Below are 20858 nucleotides of genomic sequence, written 5' to 3'. Positions count from 1 at the left end.
AATCGCCATAGCGTGCACAAACGCGCAGGAAAGCGAAAGAATCGCAAATTAGTTTTAATTAGTTTTAAAACATAGTTTAACGCCAACATAGCGGCAACATAGTTTGCCAACGTGAAATAAATGAATACGCTCTCAAATGTGCCGTCCGAGGCAGAGTCTGTTCGCCACGTTCGGCACACGTGATAACTCGCTGCTCTCTGATTGGTTGAATCGTTTTTTGGACATAGCTCGGTAACTACTTGTCCGATTAATATGAAACCTTGAAAAGGCACATCCTCGGGTCCCCAGCAATATACCTGGCAAGTTTCAAGTATATCGGACCCGTGGTTGTCGAGAAACAGCGGTCACAGACAAACAAACAAACATACACACAGAGATTAGTGGAATTATAGATAGATATATATATATATATATAAAATCTATATACAGTATATATATATATATATATATATATATATATATATATATATATATATATATATATATATATATATATATAAAATATATATATATATATATATATATAAAAATAAAAAAAAATAAAAAAATATATATATATATATATATAGTATATATATATATATATATATATATATATATATATATATATATATATATATATATATAGATATTAGTGGTCGACCGATATATCGGGTGATATCTGGCATTTTGAGATCAGTTCTTGTGAGGCTTGGCAACTTGAAGCCCCTAGTGTTGCTAGTTTTGAGGATAAAATACCAGGAATCAAAGGATTTTGGACTGTTTTTAACAACTAGTACACCCATTCCCCATGGAGGTGGCAGGAGGCATCATGTTATTATCCTCTGTGGGGTATATAGATTACAGTAGATCTAGGCTCAGGTCCGTTCATCTGTGATGGATATGATAAGCATAGAATGCCTCAAGGATGTCAGGATTCTTTCAAATTTATTTCAGTTTAGTGTTAAATAGCAGTAGCGACTGTTTAAAGAGGTAATCATACTTGTTTGTGGTTTCTAATATTTTAAAAATCCCTGTAATATAATTTACTTCCATAAGGGTCTTGGGAGAAATATCGCACGTCACAAACCCCCCTTTGGGGATGGGGGGTATTGTTTTGTAATAACATCAATATTATGCTGTTGTGGCGGTTACCTTATTGGGACATAATCCACGGGCACGGGCTTTTGATTGTGTGGGCGTGACGTGCGTGCGGTTGTTGAAGCCACGCCCTCCGAAGTGGGTGTTGGCGCTATAAAAGCTGTAAGAGTTCCGTTCGCGTAAGGATTTCTGTCGGAATAAAGGAGCTTTGAACACCTAAGAAATGGCCGCGTCTTCTCGTCATCCGCAACTCCTAAACGGTCATCATTACCTCCGCTACCGAAGGTGGGTGAAGGTTATGTTTTGGCCCCTGTCTGTCTGTCTGTTTGTTTGTGAACAGGATATCTCAAAAAGTTGTGGATGGATTCGGACGAAATTTGATGGACAGGTTGTGTATGTGACAAAAAATAATCGATTCAATTTTGGTGAAGATTCTAATCTGGATTCGGATTAGAGAATTTTTTCAATGATTCTTCACCATTGAGAGAAACGATGTGTAGGAGATATCTCAAAAAGTTGTGGACGAGTGATGATGAAACCAGGTGGATGATCTGGTGAGGCGACCATCATCTGCACACTATACGTCCTGTCATGGAGTATCACTGCCATATTTGGGCTGGTGCTCTGGCCTGTCACCTATTTCTTCTTGACAGACTCCAGTGATGTGCTGCCATTTTGGTGGGACAGGAGTTGGCATCATCCCTGGAACCTCTCTCGGTCCGCTGCTGTGTTGCTTCCTTGAGCCTTTTATACAGATATTACCACGGAATGTGCTCTGAGGGTCTATCACAGGTTGTTCCACCTGAGCATACTTTCAGTCGCTCTACAGTCTACACGTTTGGCAGTTTCTTCTCAACATACACTGTATCTGTCCCAAGGAGTCAGACTGAGGTTTTCTTCTACTCTTTTCCCCTGCATTGAATCACTCTGGAACAGTTTACCTGCATCCTGCTTTCCCCTCAATACCCACCTACCTAAATTCAAGAGGAATGTCAATAGATTCCTCCTTTCTATCTAATATCTATACTTTCCTTTGTGTAGCCCCAACTTAAAGACTTTGTGGCGGGTGATATCTCGTAATGAAAAATCAGTGGGATACAAAACGTAAACTGTTCAGCCTGCCTGATGTACCGGTATGCACTCTACCGAATGTGCACAAACGAACAAACAAGGTTTCTTCTTTATATGTAGACATGGCTGGGTAAATGGCCGAAAGCAGTGTTTGTCAGTCGAATTTACCGGACAACCCACCCGTCGTGGTGTTCGGTTGCCACGACCCCCAGTTATCTCCTACAAGGGTTGAAAAGGTCCAGATGTATATTTGCAGTTTTCCTTTTATATCTGCCTCATGATATAGTTTTTGCCGGACGTGGACTAATGTGAGCCTTCCGTTCGTTTAACTTTCTGGACACCCCTTGTATGTTTTTTGTAAGTATGTTTATTGACACATTCTGACCTGTTTCCAGTTAGGAGGGACACCAGGCTCATCGACGGAGTAGCGGAGTTGGTAGGAAAATGTCTCTTCTGTGTTCCAGGAGGCCTTGAGGGAACAGCAAGAGGCTTTGTCCTGCGGCTCCAACCACAGGTGACGAGGTGCATATGGGAGAACTAAACAAGGTTCAAAAATGCATACAAATGAGATACTCACGATAGTGCAAAAAACAATAAAACCTACAAGGAGGTACCACACTTATAAATAAATAAATGTTTTTTTTTGTTTTTTTTTACTCTGTGTATTTTTTTTTATACTCACACATTGTTTTGAAAAATAAAAATACGTTGGCATATCAGACTTACGAGTTTCTCAATCCGAGAACATTCCCCCGTCCCCCGTACATCCCTCACGTAATGTCCTCACTGGTTATACACCTCCCACCTACAGGAAGGGTCCAAAAACAGCCTCTACCAACTACAGGCCAGTGAACTAGCTTTCAATTACAAGCAAAGTCGTGGAATCCATAGCGGGGCGGATACGTGACTGAGGTGTGCACTTCTGGAAAGAAGCATGAAAATTTGCACATGGGGTTTTTTGAGTATGCCGGTTTCAAAAATTGCGGGAACCACGATGTCACTCCAACGTTTCCCGCCAAAAAATTCAAAATTCAAAATGGCCACCACAAAACACATTTTGCCCATAAATCAGCTATAAGTGCCCCGATTACCATGATCTTGGTGTCTATGCATATGCTGTTAGGTCAAGGAACTCGGTAGAACACTTGTGAAATATCATTGTGAAAACTTGAATGCTATGTGAAAAAATGTGAAAAAATAATGCTAATAACATTAATTTGTCACATCAATGTAAGTGCCCTGATTACAATTGATCATGGTATCTCTACCTCTGTTTTTCAGGTCAAGGAATCCAATGGTGTGTCATACATTCTGTTGAAACAGTAAATTATCTCTGTCAGTATCTCATATTTTCAGATTTGCTTGCTTACTTATTCTCCGTTACACTGTCCTGAACAGAAACACAACTGTGTACACTGGAGAGTTGCTTTGACACACTTGCATCTTTTTGTACAAGACTTTTTGCAGCCACATTTCAACAGTTCCTGACAAGCTTTGGCTGCCTGTGGAAGAGTGGTCCACTGGTCCAGCATGGAGTCCATGGGGAATCATCTCTCACTCTCTCCCAACCCCATAAATCTGGCGATGGAACTTCGGGGTCTCCTATAAGTGACTGTCCCCAGATGTGCCCTGCCTGATAAACAGCCCTTTTCACATGCTGTTCCAGGGCATGTAACGTTGGAGGAATGTTTTCCATCGTACGGTTTTGGGTGAACAACTGCTTCCTGGCTTCATTCACATGGCTGAGTGCTGATGTTCGCTGATACAAGAGAACAACATATCTCTCTATTTGGTGAAAGTCGTCGGGCGATACCTGGCTTGGAGCATGGGATAAGTGCGCAAAAATAGGTTTAAGATGAGGCATACTGTGCCAAACAGCCCAAGCTGTTCTCTTTCCAATTCCACGGAAGGCAGAAACAGTATCACATCCTGATATTGCATGAAGATAACATGAGACATATTGGTTTAGCAAAGTGGCAAATGCAAATATATACATTGATGTGACAAATGAATGTTATGAGCATTTTAAAAATAAAAATTCACCAAGAACATTATATTACAGCCGTTTTATGGCCAAAAAAAATTACTTTTTTCTGGCGGCCATCTTGAATTTTCACCTTTTTGGCGGGAAGATGCAACTTATGATATTTCACTTGTGTTTTTTTGCATTGCTCGACCTCAAAAACATAGGTATAGACATCAAGATCATGGTAATCGGGGCACTGAGAGCTGATTTATGGGCAAAAATGTGTTTTGTGGCAGCCATTTTGAATTTTTTGGCGGGAAACGTTGGAGTGACATCGTGGTTCCCGCAATTTTTGAAATCGGCATACTCAAAAACCCCCATGTGCAAATTTTCATGCTTCTTTCCAGAAGTGCACACCTCAAGTAAAATACATCACATATCCACCCCACTACCATCATTACTTCTGATGTCAAGTTTTCCTGTTTTCAAACAATCTGATCTCCGAAAATTTACAGTTTTGGTTCTGTCCCGGTCACTCAACTCTGCGCATTCTTCTTGGAATCTACCGAATTATTGGATTATTGGAATCTACCAATAATCTACAATAATAAATAAAAATATACAGTAATAAAATTTATTGGAATCTACCGTGATGAGGCTGAAGCACAAAGTCGACATCACAGGTCGGTCGGGTGGTTGCTCATATAATCCAGGCGCACATGTTCTTCCAATAACTCCGTTCTGGTTAAACTTCCAAATTGCAGACTGTGTATACACACCTCCTCAACTCTTTTATTCCTGACTTCTCCCATTTATGGATCTGCTTAATCCAGAGACTATTCTGTCTCACTCTTCCCTCCAGGGCTTCAATCAACCAAGTAGTACACCGCCATCTCTTGCCATTCCCAACTTTGCCCCATGATCCTTATTACCCCCATGAACCTTTCGAACCCAACCATCTTACTTGCTAGTTTCAGTAAATGCTGGCGATCAGAATTCTCCCCTCTTTCCTCTATTTTCCTGGTCGTTCATTGCTTTGATGTCTGTCCCACTGTCAGTTCTACCTCGCTCTTCCATGAGCCTACTCCTGTAAAGGAAAAAAGTAGGTAGTAATTGTACTAGTTGCATTGTGGTTTCAACAGCAACTCCAGGAACGTTACTACACATGGACATACACTAGTACGGATGGTCGCAACTCATTGCCAGTTGGAAACTAGTGTTTAAGGGCCAGGAAAATGTAAAATGTGGGAAGGAAAGGATGTGCGTGTGATGGTGTGGGGGAAAAGGGGATTCTAATTCAGAAAAGTCAAATAAATGGAGAGGATCGGGGAAAGACGAGAGTTTAGGAAGTAGATGGGAATATAAGGAGAAAGGACAGATCATAGTATAGGCAGGAGGGAAGGGGAATGTGTCGAGACAATAGATGGGGTGGGAGGGGGGCAGAGTTGGTTCAGAAATATTGTATACTGCACAATGGAGACAGGCCATGAGTGAGTACTACAATATAAGACCCGTCGCTTCGCTGATGGAATACCAATCTTACAGATGGAGATAGTTTTACGTATGCAAGTGAGAGGAATTTTTGAGGTCCAGACTGTGGGGTCCAGTTTTGCATACGTGCTGTGGGTACCCAGGGTCAGGTCAGGGGTATAAAAAAAGGTATTTTTTTAAATCCCCTTTGTTCCCCTCCGTGCCACATCAGTCCACCACTCCTCACGTATGGAGAATACAGTGCAGAGGTTAACGGGGTACACGGTATAAAGCACACGGGTGGGGGGGGGGGAGTGGGGGGGGGGGGTACACGGTATAAAGCAAATGAACACGACTAGGAATTTCAGGAAAAAGTTGGAGATTGAAAGAGAGGTATTTGGGGTGTTTAACGGGGGTAGAGAAGATCAAGGTTTTGGATGGGGGAAGATAAGAGATGGTGGTGAACAGCTGTTTTGAAGACCTGGAGGGTGGAGTGGGATTGAAGAGAGTGAGGGAGTTTGTTCCACAGGCGGGAGAAAAGAGGAATGAAGGAGTGAAGGTGAGCAGTGAGTCTTGATTTTGGTTGTTTTACCATCAGAGGGTTGCAAGCAGATCTTGTGCGACCTGTAGGAATATTTGGGGGACAGAGCACAGACAGGGCTGGGGGGGGGGGGGGGGATATGAGTCGGTAGAAGACAGAAAGACCACCAACCTGCCTGCGGTGAGTGAGTGAGAGGCCCTTGGAGTTAGCTTCATCGCGGGAGATTCCAATGATTCTGAAGGCTTTGGTTTCAACAGGGTGAAGCCGAGCTAGATGTGAGGCAGGAGAACCAGCCCAGAGGGGAGAGCAGTATTCCATTAAGCTGCGGATGAAAGCCATGTATGTGGTGAGGAGCTCAGGTGTGCCAAGGAAGGACTTCACACGACGGAGGATGCCCAGTCGACGACTGGCTTTGGAGGCCAGATTTGAAATGTGGTTTTCCCAGGAAAGATCATGGCAGATAGTGAGACCCAAAAGCTTGAGTGACAGAACTTATTGGAGAGGATTATTCAGAAAGTAGATGGGAGGGTTGTCCAGTCGGTCTTTTCGGAGAGACATCGTAAGAGTGTGAGATTTATCAGGAAATCGTGGCCAAAAGCCGAATTGAGGCAGGTTTCACAATTTGTGAGTTCAACAAATATAATACAATCTATATAATAATAGCGTAAGGACTCGACTTTGTTATCCCTTTTACGCTGCACCCAGTGACCTGATGCCCATGGCACTAATGGATTTACGATCTACAAACCGCGCTCTTTGTTTATCACGTACAGCCATACTCTAAAAATCTGAATTAGCCAACGTTGGGGTCCAAAAGCATCCGATTAACTGCCGATACGACGCCATCTTACGACGCCATCGTATTGGCGTCTGCTGGGCGAAGGCGAAGCAAGCCGTCGGCTGATTGGACAGTCGAGTGGTGTGAACATGGGTGGTGTGAACCAAATGGTCTTTTTATTCCCTTGAACATTTTAAATTAGGATATATAAGGAAACGTCTTTATCGTCATTTTAATAAAGTTAAATGGAGTGATGTTGCGATACTCGGGGTGCATTGCATAAATCCTCGTAACTCAGAGAGGTGTAGCAGGTGGCGAGACGTAAGGAAGCTTAAAGATAACGAGCTGAAAACAGACGAACGATATGTCAATCTCTTTCTACACCGAACGGAAATAAAAGTATGAGAGCGGGAAGGCATGGCTTGAGCACTTCGAGCAGAGAGGACTGATTGGACTTAACTTAAAGAGAAAAAATTGGAGCTTAACGGAAGAAGAAGATCCCATGAGCGCTCCCCTATGCCATCCATAATGGTACACTCTATCCATACACCACATCCTCCCTTCCGTGGATGTTCCACGGCTTTCGGCTAGTCTATATAATAATAGCGTAAGGACTCGACTTTGTTATCCCTTTTACGCTGCACCCTGTGACCCGATGCCCACGGCACTAATGGATTTACGATCTACGAACAGCGATCTTTGTTTATCACGTACAGCCATACTCGAAAAATCTGAATTAGCCGACGTTGGGGCCCAAAAGCATCCGATTAACTGCCGATACGACGCCATCTTATTGGTGTCTGCTGGGTGAAGGCGAAGTAAGCCGTCCGCTGATTGGACAGTCGAAGGCGACAGACAGCAAGCTGTCCACTGAGTGGACAATCCTGAGCATGCATTTGTGCCGGTGTCGTCGATCGCGGTGTACGCTAACCTCATCAGGTGGGTTTACCATAATTTCTTCATATACTGTGATTACAACGAAGTGAAACTGATCAGCAGCCCATCAGTATCATATAAAGCAATAAATAACAAGGCTTCAGCTTCTGAAAGCTTAAAACAAAGTGTACTTCACAAAGTGACGAAAAGTAGGCGTAGGCCTAGGCCCTACCTATTCAGTTGTTGTGTTTCCGTTGTGGCCATGATCTCAACAAATGGCGTAGACCCTGTGGCGTAGGGTAGGTCAAGATCAGCCCCCCCCCCCCCCTTTCGTTTCACCAACTCCTGCATCTGCCACCGTTCATGATTATCAAAGTAGGCTTTACAGGCTTTACCCTGTCGTTGTTCATATACGCACTCTTCATTCTCATCTTTCTTCCTAACTCTTACTCGGACAAGCAAATCCCCAATGCTGCCATCCATAATGGTACACTCTATCCATACACCACATCCTCCCTTCCGTCGATGTTCCACGGGTTTCGGCTAGTAATGCAATAAATTGGCAACAAATTATAAAATAGATAATACAATAAAATGAAAACTAATACAAAAAATGACAATAAAAGGACCACCAATTATAAAATAGATAATACAATAAAATGAAAACTAATACAAAAAATGACAATAAAAGGAACACCAATGTGTTCAATAAAATGAAAACTTATACAAAAAATGACAATAAAAGGAACACCAATGTAGAATAAAAATAAAAGAACACCAGAAAGAAAAACAATTCAGCAGTAATTTGACGATTCACACCACATCAAAGTTCAAAGTTCAGCAAACACTACAATTTGTTATTTAAACGGACGAGGGACGCCATTGGGCGTGGGCGAGGGACGCCATTGGGCGAGGGAAGCCATTGGGCGAGGGAAGCCATTGGATGAGGTACGCCATTGGACGAGGGATGCCATTGGGCGTGCGATGCCATTGGGCGTGAGCGAGGGATGCCATTGGATGAGGTACGCCATTGGACGAGGTACGCCATTGGACGAGGGATGCCATTGGGTGAGGGACGACATTTGGCGAGGGCCGCCATTGGGCGAGGGACGGCATTGGACGAGGTACGCCATTGGACGAGGTACGCCATTGTACGAGGGATGCCATTGGGCATGGGCGAGGGATGCCATTGGGCGAGGGATGCCATTGGGCGAGGGACGCCATTGGTCGAGGGATGCCATTGGGCGAGGGACGCCATTGGATGAGGGACACCATTGGGCGAGGGACACCATTGGGCGAGGGACACCATTGGGTGAGGGACGTCAATGGGCGAGGGACGCCATTGGATGAGAGTCGCCATTGGGCGAGGGACGCCATTGGGCGAGGGACGCCATTGGGCGAGGGACGCCATTGGGCGAGGGACGCCATTGGGCGAGGGTCGCCATTGGGCGAGGAACACCATTGGGCGAGGGTCGCCAATGGGCGAGAGACGCCATTGGGCGAGACGCCATTGGGTGAGGGACGCCATTGGGCGAGGGACGCCATTGGTCGAGGGATGCCATTGGGCAAGGGACGCCATTGGATGAGAGTCGCCATTGGGCGAGGGACGCCATTGGGTGAGGGACGTCATTGGGCGAGGGACGCCATTGGATGAGAGTCGCCATTGGGCGAGGGACGCCATTGGGCGAGGGTCACCATTGGGCGAGGGTCGCCATTGGGCGAGGGTCGCCATTGGGCGAGGGACGCCATTGGGCGAGGAACGCCATTGGGCGAGGTACGCCATTGGGCGAGGGATGCCATTGGGCGAGGGACGCCATTGGGCGAGGGTCGCCATTGGGTGAGGGTCGACATTGGGCGAGGTACGCCATTGGGCGAGGGATGCCATTGGGCGAGGGACGCCATTGGGCGAAGGTCGCCATTGGGCGAGGGACGCCATTGGGCGAGACACGCCATTGGGGGAGACGCCATTGGGCGAGGGACGCCATTGGATGAGAGTCGCCATTGGGCTAGGGACGCCATTGGGCGAGAGATGCCATTGGGCGAAGGACGCCATTGGGCGAGGGACGCCATTGAATGAGAGTCGTCATTGGGCGAGGAACGCCATTGGGCGAGGGATGCCATTGGGCGAGGTACGCCATTGAGCGAGGGACGCCATTGGGCGAGGGACGCCATTGGGTGAGGGACGCCATTGGATGAGAGTCGCCATTGGGCGAGGGACGCCATTGGATGTGAGTCGCCATTGGATGTGAGTCGCCATTGGGCGAGGGACGCCATTGGGCGAGGGATGCCATTGGGCGAGGTACGCCATTGGATGTGAGTCGCCATTGGGCGAGGGACGCCATTGGACGAAGGACGCCATTGGGCGAGGGACGCCATTGGATGTGAGTCGCCATTGGGCGAGGAACGCCATTGGGCGAGGGATGCCATTGGGCGAGGTACGCCATTGAGCGAGGGACGCCATTGGGCGAGGGACGCCATTGGGTGAGGGACGCCATTGGATGAGAGTCGCCATTGTACGAGGGATGCCATTGGGCATGGGCGAGGGATGCCATTGGGCGAGGGATGCCATTGGGCGAGGGACGCCATTGGTCGAGGGACGCCATTGGGCGAGGGATGCCATTGGATGAGGGACACCATTGGGCGAGGGACACCATTGGGCGAGGGACACCATTGGGTGAGGGACGTCAATGGGCGAGGGACGCCATTGGATGAGAGTCGCCATTGGGCGAGGAACGCCATTGGGCGAGGGACGCCATTGGGCGAGGGACGCCATTGGGCGAGGGTCGCCATTGGGCGAGGAACACCATTGGGTGAGGGTCGCCATTGGGCGAGAGACGCCATTGGGCGAGACGCCATTGGGCGAGGGACGCCATTGGGCGAGGGACGCCATTGGTCGAGGGACGCCATTGGGCAAGGGACGCCATTGGAGGAGAGTCGCCATTGGGCGAGGGACGCCATTGGGTGAGGGACGTCATTGGGCGAGGGATGCCATTGGATGAGAGTCGCCATTGGGCGAGGGACGCCATTGGGCGAGGGTCGCCATTGGGCGAGGGTCGCCATTGGGCGAGGGTCGCCATTGGGCGAGGGACGCCATTGGGCGAGGAACACCATTGGGCGAGGTACGCCATTGGGCGAGGGATGCCATTGGGCGAGGGACGCCATTGGGCGAGGGTCGCCATTGGGTGAGGGTCGACATTGGGTGAGGTACGCCATTGGGCGAGGGATGCCATTGGGCGAGGGACGCCATTGGGCGAAGGTCGCCATTGGGCGAGGGACGCCATTGGGCGAGACACGCCATTGGGGGAGACGCCATTGGGCGAGGGACGCCATTGGATGAGAGTCGCCATTGGGCGAGGGACGCCATTGGGTGAGAGACGCCATTGGGCGAAGGACGCCATTGGGCGAGGGACGCCATTGAATGAGAGTCGTCATTGGGCGAGGGACGCCATTGGGCGAGGGATGCCATTGGGCGAGGTACGCCATTGAGGGAGGGACGCCATTGGGCGAGGGACGCCATTGGGTGAGGGACGCCATTGGATGAGAGTCGCCATTGGGCGAGGGACGCCATTGGATGTGAGTCGCCATTGGGCGAGGGACGCCATTGGGCGAGGGACGCCATTGGGCTATTTTTGAATCTTGTGCTTCTGCATTTCTACTCGGTTAATTGTTTTGAGTTTCATAGCAAATAGACACGGTGAGATCTGTCTGCAGGTAACAAGTAAATTGCCACTGTGAGATCTGTCTGCAGGTAACAAGTAAATAGCCACTGTGAGATCTGCCTGCAGGTAACAAGTGACTCCAAACGACAATGACGTAAAGCATCCAGGTAACGACGGTAGTTTGGGCCAATAATATGTCGACAAGGCATTTTCTGAACACGTTCAACCACTTTACACATTCAACCAATCACAACCACTTTACACATTCAACCAATCACAACCACTTTACACATTCAACCAATCACAACCACTTTACACATTCAACCAATCACAACCACTTTACACATTCAACCAATCACAACCACTTTACACATTCAACCAATCACAACCACTTTACACATTCAACCAATCACAACCACTTTACACATTCAACCAATCACAACCACTTTACACATTCAACCAATCACAACCACTTTCCACATTCAACCAATCACAACCACTTTACACATTCAACCAATCACAACCACTTTCCACATTCAACCAATCACAACCACTTTGCACATTCAACCAATCACAACCACTTTACACATTCAACCAATCACAACCACTTTACACATTCAACCAATCACAACCACTTTACACATTCAACCAATCACAACCACTTTGCACATTCAACCAATCACAACCACTTTACACATTCAACCAATCACAACCACTTTACACATTCAACCAATCACAACCACTTTACACATTCAACCAATCACAACCACTTTACACATTCAACCAATCACAACCACTTTACACATTCAACCAATCACAACCACTTTACACATTCAACCAATCACAACCACTTTACACATTCAACCAATCACAACCACTTTACACATTCAACCAATCACAACCACTTTGCACATTCAACCAATCACAACCACTTTCCACATTCAACCAATCACAACCACTTTGCACATTCAACCAATCACAACCACTTTACACATTCAACCAATCACAACCACTTTACACATTCAACCAATCACAACCACTTTACACATTCAACCAATCACAACCACTTTACACATTCAACCAATCACAACCACTTTACACATTCAACCAATCACAACCACTTTACACATTCAACCAATCACAACCACTTTACACATTCAACCAATCACAACTACTTTACACATTCAACCAATCACAACCACTTTACACATTCAACCAATCACAACCACTTTACACATTCAACCACTGTTGCTTTGTGATTCTGCTCGACCAATCAGGAGCCCGGATTCCAATAAGTGAGGAACAAAAGATGTAAAAATGGCTCCAAGATCATTGCTTGGGAGGGAACGGTATTTTAACTTCCTTATCATGTGTAACACAACATCATTCAATGACGGGTTGGAAGGGGGTGATTTGTTTCGAGCGATACAGATGTCAACAAGTTTGTTGACGGCATTAACGTGATCGGGGCTTAAAGGGGTCTACTGGGGCCTGGGGTCTAAGTAGATCCAGGTTTGACCCCCAAAATAGGAATTTGCTTTTTCCTTTGAAACTACACACACGATTTTGATTAAACTTCACCACCTGTGATGTCCCAAAGTTTGTTCACGGCATTTTAAAAAATCCGGCCCCGAGAGGGTATAAGTGGGGCTTGCCCCCCAAACCCCCCCCCCTCTTCACCCTCTCTTTTGCTCAAGATCATCTGCCATCAGCTTGGAAATCTGCCAATATCACCGCTTTACACAAAAAAGGTGCAAAAACAGATCCCAGTAACTACAGACCAATCAGCCTGCTCCCAATTATCAGCAAAGTCATGGAATCCATCATTGCCTCGGATATGAAATCTTTCCTCTTCTCCAATGGCTTGATCTCTGATCATCAATTTGGTTTCAGACCAGGCCACTCTACTCTGGACAAGCTGCTTCTGCTCTCTCAACAATGGATGGAGGTCCTCAATGCCAAACAGGAAATTAGAGCTGTCTCCCTTGACATATCACGTGCCTTCGATACGGTCTGGCACCCCGCTCTGCTCACCAAACTCTCCTCCTATGGTATCCATGGAAATCTCCATGCATGGCGTGCGGGCTTCCTCTCTAGTCGTCGTCAACGTGTGGCCCTGAATGGGTTTCTCTCTTCTCCTCTTCCTGTTCAGGCTGGAGTTCCCCAAGGCAGTGTTCTGGGCCCTGTGCTTTTTCTCGTCTTCATCAATGATCTCTCCGACTCTCTTGAAAATCCTCTCTATCTCTTTGCTGATGACTCCACTCTCTGCCGCTCCATTCCTCATCCCTCAGATCGGCAGTCTGCAGCCTCCTCACTCTCTGCAGACCTGCACAAAATCACTGACTGGGCAAAGAAGTGGAACATGTCTTTCAATCCTGACAAATCTCACACACTTACAATGTCTCTCCAAAAAGACCGTCTGGACAACCCTCCCATCTACTTTCTGAATAATCCTCTCCAATAAGTTCTGTCACTCAAGCTTTTGGGTCTCACTATCTGCCATGATCTTTCCTGGGAAAACCACATTTCAAATCTGGCCTCCAAAGCCAGTCGCTGACTGGGCATCCTCCGTCGTGCGAAGTCCTTCCTTGGCACACCTGAGCTCCTCACCACATACAGGGCTTTCATCCGCAGCTCAATGGAATACTGCTCTCCCCTCTGGGCTGGTGCTCCTGCCTCACACCTAGCTCGTCTTCACGCTGTTGAAACCAAAGCGTTCAGAATCATTGGAATCTCCCGCGATGACGCTATCTCCGAGGGCCTTTCACTCACTCACCGCAGGCAGGTTGGTGGTCTTTCTGTCTTCTACCGACTCCTCTCCGGCCTTGCTCCCCCAGCTCTCTCTGTGCTCTGTCCCCCAAATATTCCTTCAGGTCGCACAAGATCTGCCTGCAACCCTCTTATGGTTAAACTGCCAAAATCAAGACACTCTGCTCACCTTCACTCCTTCATTCCCCTTTTCTCCCGCCTCTGGAACAAACTCCCTCACTCTCTTCAATCCCACTCCTCCCTCCAGGTCTTTAAAACTGCTGTTCACCACCATCTCTTATCTTCCCCCATCCAAAACCTTGATCTTTTCTACCCCCGCTAATTTCACCCCAAATCCACTTTTTTGAAATACCAACTTCTGTCCTGGAAGTCCTTGGTGTCCTTGTGTTTATACTTCTCCCAACCCCCCCCCCCCCCCCTTCCCACGCCTCCTCCCCCCAAGCCCTCTCCCTCCCACACATTCCCGATGTCCCTGCTCTCAAATGTTGAGTTTATGTGCTTCCTCTTCTCTCCCCATCTTGTCTACCGCTCCCCTTTTTATATACTTTGTTTGTTTGTGTGATAAATGTTAGCTCTTTCACGAGCCTCGATTATGCATACAAACAAGAAAAAAAAAAAGAAAAAAAAAAGGTATTTGAGTTTGTTCTCAGAAACTACACACGCAATTTCGATGAAACTTCACCACAACCTTAGTCACCCATACAACAACAACAACATGCATTTTAAGGCCATTTTCCCTGCTAGAGCGGGGGTTAGCCTTGCGGTCCCCATGACAATCTTCTCCATTTTTCCCTATTTTCTGCATCTCTCCTTGTTAACCCCCTTGCCCGCATTTCTTCCTCCACCATCTTTAGTCAAGTCTTTCTCGGTCTTCCCCGTCCTCTACTTCCTTCTACATTCATTTCCATCACTCTTCTCAACCCTTCACTTTCATCCTTCCTCAACACATGACCAAACCATCTCAACGTGTTCCTCTTCACAGCATCAATCACAGGCTCTATTCCCATCATCTTTCGCAATTCATCATTTGTCTTCCTCTCTCTCAACGATACTCCGCACATCCACCGAACCATTCACATTTACACCCTTTCAAACCTTCGTTGCTGCTCTACGTTCATTACCCATGTCTCGCTCCCATAAATCATAACACTTCTCACACATGCAGCATACACCTTTCCCTTCAGCTTCAACGACACTCCCCTCCTCGTCAGCACGCCACTCAATTCCCGAAACTTCTTCCATGCACATCTCACTCTTGCAACCGTTGCCGAGTCTGATCCACCTTCTCCATTCAGCATGTCTCCGAGGTAGCAAAATGTTTTCACACCTTCCAGCTTCACGCCGTCTCCAAGATCCAACTCAACATTTCGTCCATCTGCAGCTCCCTCTGTGCACACCTTACATTTGAATGTAGCTGCCACACTGGTTAATGACCCTCTCAGACCACTACATTTTTGATGAACCCACTCAGCGCACATTGTACATTGAATGGAGTTCACTCCGACACCCTTCCTGCACACAGCACATGGCCACTTCCCAGTTCTTTCCACCTCACCACATGCTTTACCACTTGCCATCACCTTCGTTTTTCCGATATTCACCTTCAGACCTTTTGTCTCCATACATTCCTTCCACTTATTCATCTTCTCCTTCAGTCCATCCATACTTTCCGCAATCAACACCAGATCATCTGCATACAAGAACTCCCACGGTAACCCCTCCTTTACGTTCCGAGCCAGCACCTCCATCACAGCTACAAATAGTAGTGGACGTAGTACCGACCCCTGATGCACTCCCACCTTCACCTCAAACTCACCACTGTTCCCGTCCTTCGTCCTTACAGCTGTGCGCGCTCTTTTGTACATTGCCATCACTACTCCTTAGTCACCTTAGTCACCCATGATGTACCAATGTTTGTTCAAGACATTAGAAAAATTGGGGTCTGGGGAGGTATATGGGGTCGGGGGGGGGGGGAGGTGAAGGGAGAGGAGAGGGGGGGGGGGGGTTGCCCCCCACAATAGGTGTTTTTTTCTTTGTTTGTTCAAAGTATTATGATTATGTTAGTACGATTCTACATGCTGCCCTGTCTTCTAGCAACCATTGAAATTGGTTTAAAATACCTTTCGTCATGCAGTATACTGTTTATTCTGCCAGGTGAGCACCAGGTGTATTGCCCCTACGTTTATATTAAAGATTTGTGTGATATAGAAACATGTAACGTTCAGTTGGTTCAACCAAATTCTTGTTTTGAAGTTCACCTATTTATAATCGCTTGGGTTCTCTCTCTGCAGGTGAATCAAACGCAGAGTCAAAATATTGTGATCCGCATTGCATCTGATGACGTCACGTTTGCAAACAGTATCACTGACCAAACTTCCTTTTTTTACATTCTCGGTTGAGTTGATAAATCAGTTTGTCTTGTGTTGTCTGCACTAGTAGGAGGCACATGTAGCTATGACTGACCAAGCTGCGATGAAGAGGACACGTTGAAGGTGTCCCCCAGGTAAATGCCCAGATCGTTGGAGGCAACAACCTGCATGGAGAGACTGCCCTTTATGGGCAACATGGGAGATGTGTGCTCGCACGACCCGGAACTACAGGTGAAGGTTCTGCTGTCACCAGACCTAGGGGCACAAGGCACGGTCTTGTCATTCATCATCAAGTGTGGTCCATCGACAGCGACCATTATCAATCAATTAATTAATTGTGTGATCAATATGAAGTTTTTACATAAAAAAGGTTTTCAGAATGGATTTAAAACGAATAAATGGAATCATTGTGATCCTATTGAGGGACATTTCAGACTGTGACACCAATTGGACACTGTTTGTTAATAGATGGAGCAACAGATCATGTGGTCCTGCATGAATCATGGTGACGTCATTGTTTAGACTTACAGATTGGATCCCTCAAGCAATATTACATTTAATGAATGAAATCATGCACTCATGTAGATGAACAATAACCTTCTTTTTATCGCTTTAATCATTCATTCTTTGTCCTTTTCTACATTTCTACCTGTGGTCACTATTCCTATCTGTTTGCCCTCTGTTGTTCTGCTCTTCCATGAAGTCTCGTCGTGTTCATTTATTTATTCCTTTTAAAAGACCCTCGAAGTATATGACGTGTGCGGAAGTTTTTCTGGATTTCTTCTCCCCATACGTGACCATCGGAATGACGTGACCATCGGAATGACGTATGAACGCTAAATGTTTTCAGTGACCCGTTTCTCCTCACCCGGGCACTTTTAACCTGCTGTTGTCAACGCGAAAACTGCAAGTCAAATATGGGGTTGTACCTGTGCATACATATGGCACATACGAGGAGGGAGGGGAGAGCTGAACGAAACCCCCAATATATAACAAGAGAGATCATAGAACACGTTACCCTTAGTCAGGTTCACTATGTTTTTTCGTTCAAAGTTTTTGGAGATTAGCAAAACGATACATTTTTGGAATATTCAGAGCATGAGGAATCCAAAAATTAATGTTTGCATTTGCGTAGACACCTTTGCGAAAATGACACTCAGGACAGTGATGACGATCTGTAAAAGCATATTCCTGAACGGTATAGACCTCGTAGATCCTGTGTATAGGACTTATAGTTCAATCTGATACTAACAAGGCTGCTTTCTTGCTTTATAAACCCATACCTATAACTTCAAAGGACTTGCAATATCATGTATTACGTAATAGTTATATCACAAATATAAAGACAATGGTTTTTGTTGCTTTTCTATAATCCTGAGCACTATTTTGAGGCCTTTATTGGATTCCTTGACTCAGAAAACATAGGATTAGCAGATTTAATTAAGTTTCTAGGTTGACTCGAAGCCGAGATAGCGCAAAATATGTATTTTATGGCGGCCATTTTGAAAATCCAAAATGGCGGCCATGGAGGTGTCTGTGCAAATACCAACATTGATTTTCGGATTCTCCATGCTCTGATGATTCCAAAAATGTACAGGTTTGCTAATCCCAAAATTTTGAAAGAAATTATGTTTGTTAACATAGTGAATCTGACTACCTGCACAGTGGTGAGAAAAAGGACATGGGAAGAGACTTTTAAATGTTTGATTTGCCTTTCTGAGCACAATGTATATTTCTTACAATCTGCAATTTGGTCTGAATCTCAATATTGATTGGTCGAGAGTGCAAGCGGAAAATTTGATTGGACGAGATGACGTAAAATGGCGGAATATTTTGTCAAAGTACTGCTAAACTGGAGGTTTTTGGAAGTGCTAACAAGGCAATTTGTGCTCTTCAGTGTTTAAGTACGTAATTCCATCAAAATAAGAGAAAACTTTTAAGGGTGTAGAAAAAAAATAAACAACGAAACCCATTTTTTCGGAAGGTAACCACCACTGATAAGCACCGTCTTTTACACCACCTTATTTAACACGTTACATTAGTTCTCCGTGCCTGTTGTTTGTGTCCTTTATTACATCCTTAAGAACAGTAAGTTTCCTGTTTGTAATGATTTTAAATTTTGTCTGACTGCTAGACAGGTAGACAGACGAAAATAACGACCTTACTCCTCTGTGGACATGCAGGTTAGGGACAAGATTCCGTACAATTTACCAAATTCACAGCCAAAGTACTGCTAAACTGCAGGTTCATGTTCCAATTCATGTTCCGATTCGTGTTCCGATTCGTGTTCTATATTGTTCAAAATACAAAATTCAATTAAAACTAGAGTGGCACTCAATAGAGAGCATACCTTCACCAGGTGAACAGTTTACGTTTTGTATCCCACAGTAGACCAGAAAATCACAATACAGAATCAGATTTAATCAAAATCATCCGTCCACAACTTTTTGAGATATCCTGCTATGTCTCGTTTTTGGCCCGATCTCCCAATGGTGAAGAATCACTTTTAAAATTCTACTAGCTGGATCCGATTCCGGATCTTCACCAAAATTGAATCGATTCTTCCTTGTCGTACACACAACATGTCCACCAAATTACGTCCAAATCCGTCCATAACTTTTTGAGATATCCTGTTAAGTATCGTTTTTGGCCCGATCTCCCAATGGTGAAGAATCACTTTTAAAATTCTACTAGCTGGATCCGATTCCGGATCTTCACCAAAATTGAATCGATTCTTCCTTGTCGTACACACAACATGTCCACCAAATTACGTCCAAATCCGTCCATAACTTTTTGAGATATCCTGCTATATGTCTTTTTTGGCCCTATCTCACAATGGTGAAGAATCACTGAAACAAAATATACTAGCCGGATCTGATTCCGGATCTTCACCAAAATTGAATCGATTCTTCCTTGTCACACACACAACATGTCCACCAAATTACGTCCAAATCCGTCCATAACTTTTTGAGATATCCTGCTATGTATCGTTTTTGGCCCTATCTCGCAATGGTGAAGAATCACTTTAAAAATTCTACTAGCCGGATCCGATTCCGGATCTTTACCAAAATTGAATCGATTCTTTCGTGTCATACACACAACATGTCCACCAAATTACGTCCAAATCCGTCCATAACTTTTTGAGATATCCTGCTATATGTCTTTTTTGGCCCGATCTCACAATGGTGAAGAATCACTTAAACAAATTATAGTAGCCGGATCCGATTCCGGATCTTCACCAAAATCTAATCATTTCGTCCTTGTCACATTCGCTACATCTCTGCCTAATTACGTCCGAATCCGTCCTCAACCTTTTTGAAATATTTTGTTCACAAACGGACAAACAAACAGACAGACAGACAGGGGTGAAAACATAACCTCCGTCCACCTTTGGTGGCGGAGGCAACTAAGTTGTTTCTTGATCATAGAGCGACGTCTGTAGACAGACGTTAACCAATTTAACCAATTGCAACAGAGTTAACCAATATTGCTTAACCCTGCTCTGCGCTACGCACGTGGGAGTAATAAACAACTTGCGTTTGTATAATCGATAAAAGATCCAAAACACATTGTCCCATGAACGCTACTGGTAATCCACAAGAAACAGGCCACATATTTCACGCATTTAGTGATTCAATTTTAAAAATATTCAAAATACAAAATGAAAATTGATGATTCTATGCAACTTTGACCTTCAGATTGAAAATAATAATGAGCTTCTAGCTTTTGATTGGTGAACCAATTCCGTGACCCAATATGCAAATTCTTAAAATTTGGTGACGATTTGATGACAACAGCTCAAATGGTAAAAAGTTACGGCCCAGACAGACAGACAGACAGACACACACACACACACACACACAAAAGAGATTGCAAAACCGTAGGGGATGAGCTGATGAAGTGTTACATAATTGGGAACACATGATTTCGCTATTTTTCATTCCCGATTCCGTTACTTGGTGTGGACAACGAGGCTGTAGTTGGTCGCCAGTTCCGGGTCCAGTCCTGCATCAAATTGGCATTGGAGTGGTCCATTCTGGTTCCCTTGGAGAATGCAGGAGAGATTCCTGGGTTTCTGTGGTGGGACTATCGGGATCAGGGAAGGAGAGAATTGCATCACACCTTGAAAATGAAAAGAAATATTTATTAATGACTTTATTTTTATATTTATTCATGGATCAAAACATTTATTAAAGGCTAAAATATTGATGAATAACTTCATTTGTATATTTATTAATGGCTTAAATATTTATGAACAGTTTTATTTGTATCCTTACTA

The 20858-nt window shown here is 45.3% G+C and overlaps 1 protein-coding gene across 2 annotated transcripts in view; it reads right to left on the bottom strand.

Moving 5' to 3' along the window:
- The window catches only part of LOC137437262 (interleukin-12 receptor subunit beta-2), a 90173-nt gene that overhangs the window by 64446 nt on the left and 4869 nt on the right, over nt 1-20858 (bottom strand). For both annotated transcript variants that reach the window (XM_078766614.1, XM_078766615.1), the window contains exons 4-6: nt 20536-20665; nt 16674-16834; nt 2537-2688 (exon numbers count right to left, since the gene is read on the bottom strand). In XM_078766614.1, coding sequence (XP_078622740.1) covers nt 2537-2688; nt 16674-16834; nt 20536-20665 — 443 coding nt within the window. The remainder of the gene's footprint in view (nt 1-2536; nt 2689-16673; nt 16835-20535; nt 20666-20858) is intronic.

The sequence above is a fragment of the Myxine glutinosa genome, chromosome 12 (assembly GCF_964187855.1).
Source record: "Myxine glutinosa chromosome 12, kmMyxGlut1.1, whole genome shotgun sequence".
NCBI classification, from domain to species: Eukaryota; Metazoa; Chordata; class Myxini; order Myxiniformes; family Myxinidae; genus Myxine; species Myxine glutinosa.
This window is presented reverse-complemented; position numbering and strand designations above follow the sequence as displayed.